Raw genomic sequence first — 3,034 nt, forward strand, 5'->3', positions numbered from 1 at the left:
GTTTTTTTTGGGGGGCAGTTTCAGGTGTTTTCAGGTAATTTTGGGTGGTTTTGGTGATTTTGGGGGATTTTGAGTGGTTTTGGTGATTTTGGGCTCATTTCGGGTATTTAAGGGTATTGAAGGGTGGTTTTGGGGCGATTTTGGGTTATTTTGGGCTGGTTTTGGGGCGATTTTGGGTGTTTTGGTGATTTTGGGCTGATTTTGGGTGTTCTTGGGTACTTAAGGGTGGTTTTGGGGCGATTTTGGGGTTTTTTGGTGATTTTGGGGGTTTTGGGTGATTTTGGATGATTTGGGGCATTTTTGGAGCATTTGGGGGCGTTTTTGGGTGATTTGGGGCATTTTGGGGTGATTTGGGGTATTTAAGGCTGATTTTGGGTGTTTTGGGGGATTTTGGGTGTTTTTGGTGATTTTGGGGGATTCTGAGTGGTTTTGGGCGGATTTTGAGTATTTAAGGGTGGTTTTGGGGCATTTTGGGGATTTAAGGGTGATTTGGGGCATTTTAGGGTGTTTTTGGGCTGATTATGGGTATTTAAGGGTGTTTTTGGGGCGTTTTTGGCTGATTTTGGGGCATTTTTGGGGTGGTTTTGGGCTGGTTTTTGAGCTGATTTGGGGCATTTTTGGGGTGATTTTGGGTCACTTTTGGGGTGTTTTGGGGCTGATTTTGGGGCGATTTTGGGGCTTTTTTTGGTGTTTTTGGTGATTTTGGGCAATTTGGGGGTGTTTTTGGGGTGTTTTAGGAGTGATTTTGGGTGGTTTTGGGTGGTTTTTGGGGTGTTTTTTGTCACCTGTTCCGAGGCCGTCTCCGCTCTCCCCCCGCAGCAGCTCCGGGTCCGAGGGGGGGTCGGGGTCATCCTGGGGAAAAAATGGGGGAAAAATGGGGGAAAATGGGAAAAATGGGGGAAATTGGGGGAAAATGGGGGAATGGGGAAATTGGGGGGAATGGGGGAAAATTGGGGGAAATTGGGAAAACTGGGGGGAAAATTGGGGGGATATTGGGGAAAAATGGGAGTAAATTGGGGGAAAATGAGGGAAAATTGGGGGAAATTGGGAAAATTTGGGGGAATGCGGGAAAATTAGGGGAAAGTGGGGGAAATGGGGAAAAATTGGGGGAAAATGGGGGAAAATTGGGGGAAATGGGCAAAAAATGGGAAAAATGAGGGAAATGGGAAAAATGGGGGGAAATTGGGGGGGAAATGGGGAAAAATTGGGGGAAAATGGGAAAAACTGGGGAAAATTGGAGAAAAATCGGGGGGAAATTGGGGGGAAATGGGAAAAATGGGGGAAAATTGGGGGGAAATGGGGAGAAATGGGAAAATTGGGGGAAAATAGGGAAAAAAATGGGGAAAATTGGGGAAAGGGGGAAAATTGGAAAAATGGGCGGAAAATGGGGGAAAATAGGAAAAAAAGGGGAGAAATTGGGAAATTGAGGTGGGACTTTGGGGGCGGGGCTTGGGACAGAGAAGGGGCGGGGCTTACGTGGGGGCGGGGCTCTGGGCTCCCCCTGCGGCCGCTCCGGGTCCGGCGGCAGCTCCGGGGCCTGGGAGGGGAAACGGGGTCAGGAAAGGGAAAAACAACGCGAGAAACGAACAAAAAACAGCCCGAAAAATACAAATAAAACAGCCTGAAAACCCAAAAGAAGCCCCTAACCCCAATTCTCCCAAAATCCCACTTTTTTTCCCCAAAATCGCCATTTTTTCCCCCAAAATCCCCCATTTTTCCCCCCAAAATCCTGTTTCTTCCCCAAAATCCCCCATTTTGCCCCCAAAATCACACTTTTTTCCCCAAAATCCCCTTTCTCTCCCCAAATCTCCATTTTTCCCTCACAATCCCCTTTCTTCCCCAAAATCCCCCTTTTTTTCTCCCTAAAATCCCCTTTTTCCCCATTTTTTCCTCATTTTTCCCCCCAAATCCCCTTTGTTTCCAATTTTTTCCCATTTTCCCCCATTTTTTTTCCTATTTTCCCCCCAAAAAATCCCCATTTTTCCCCTTTTTCCCCATTTTTCCCCCCAAATCCCCTTTTTCCCCCCATTTTTCCCCTCATACCCACCTTGTGGGCGTGGCCTCTCTCCGGCCCCGCCCCCTCGGCTCCTCGGCCCCGCCCCCACGCTCCGAGCCGCGGGGTCCCGCGCATGCGCAGGAGGCGCTCGCGGCGGCTCTGAGGCGAATTCCGGCGGTTCTGGGGCCTCTCCTCGGGCGGCTCCGCGTTTTGGGGCGAATTCCGGGCGTTTTGGGGCTCGGCCGAGCGCCACTGGAGCATCCCCCGCACGCTGCGCCCGACGCTGCGCAGCGAGAAGCGGCGGCGCGGCTTCGCTTTTGGGGCCGTTTCCGAGGATTTCGGGCAAATCTCCGCCGCTCTCGGGAAAAGTTCCGGCGGTGGTTTTGGGGAAATTTCCGGCGATTTTGGGGAAATTTCCGGGGATTTCGGGGAAATTTCCGGCGATCTCGGGGAGTTCTGCGCCCACGCGGGGGAGTCCGGGGAGGCTCCGGGGGAATTTGGGGCGAATTCCGCGGATTTCGGGCAAATCTCCCCCGGTTTGGGGGCGTTTTCCGCCCACGCCGGGCGAACCTCGCCCGAATCTGATTTTGGGGAAATTTCTGCCGATTTTGGGGAAACTGCTGCCGATTTCGAGGCGTTTTGGGCCCACTGCGGGTAAAGCTCGGCCGGTTTTGGGGCGATTTCCAGCGATTTTGGGACATTTTGAGGCCTCTTGGCGCCGATCTCCGCCGCTTTTGAGGCGTTTTCAGCCCATTTTGGGCAAATTTCGGCCGATTTCGGGCAAATCTCGGCCGATTTTGAGCCAATTTCCAGCAAGTTTGGGGCAATTTCGGCCCATTTTGGGACGTTTTCCGCCCATTTTGGGCAATTTCCGCCGATTTTGATCCAAACTCCGCCGGTTTTTTGACAGATTTCCGCCGAGTTTGATCCAAATTCGGCCGTTTTCGACCCAAATTCTGCCGGTTTCGGGCAAATCTCCGCTGATTTCAGCCCGAATTCGGCCGATTTTGAGCCGATTTCTGCAAATTTTGGGTCCAT

General features: G+C 51.7%; 1 protein-coding gene across 1 annotated transcript; it reads right to left on the reverse strand.

Annotated features, from left to right (window-relative positions):
• Positions 1 to 344: 344 nt before the first annotated feature.
• LOC139586409 (nascent polypeptide-associated complex subunit alpha, muscle-specific form-like) lies at positions 345 to 3,034 on the reverse strand. Its single transcript, XM_071419753.1, has 3 exons — positions 2,048 to 3,034; positions 1,476 to 1,537; positions 345 to 852 (listed from the first exon to the last, which is right to left on the reverse strand). Exons 1-3 carry the CDS (start codon positions 3,032 to 3,034, stop codon positions 360 to 362), a joined length of 1,542 nt encoding a protein of 513 aa, XP_071275854.1. The 3' UTR covers positions 345 to 359.

This window comes from Agelaius tricolor, unplaced genomic scaffold, assembly GCF_023055355.1.
Source record: "Agelaius tricolor isolate 1412-34295 unplaced genomic scaffold, bAgeTri1.0.p SCAF_117, whole genome shotgun sequence".
NCBI classification, from domain to species: Eukaryota; Metazoa; Chordata; class Aves; order Passeriformes; family Icteridae; genus Agelaius; species Agelaius tricolor.

Bases quoted from the DNA above. Each gene is read 5' to 3' on its own strand.
- LOC139586409 (XM_071419753.1), bottom strand. From the start codon at position 3,034: ATGGACCCAAAATTTGCAGAAATCGGCTCAAAATCGGCCGAATTCGGG. The intron at 1,538-2,047 runs GTGGGTATGAGG...TTCCCCTCCCAG, and splicing joins AGAGAGGCCACGCCCACAAG to GCCCCGGAGCTGCCGCCGGA. The intron at 853-1,475 runs TAAGCCCCGCCC...TTTTTTCCCCAG, and splicing joins CCCAGAGCCCCGCCCCCACG to GATGACCCCGACCCCCCCTC.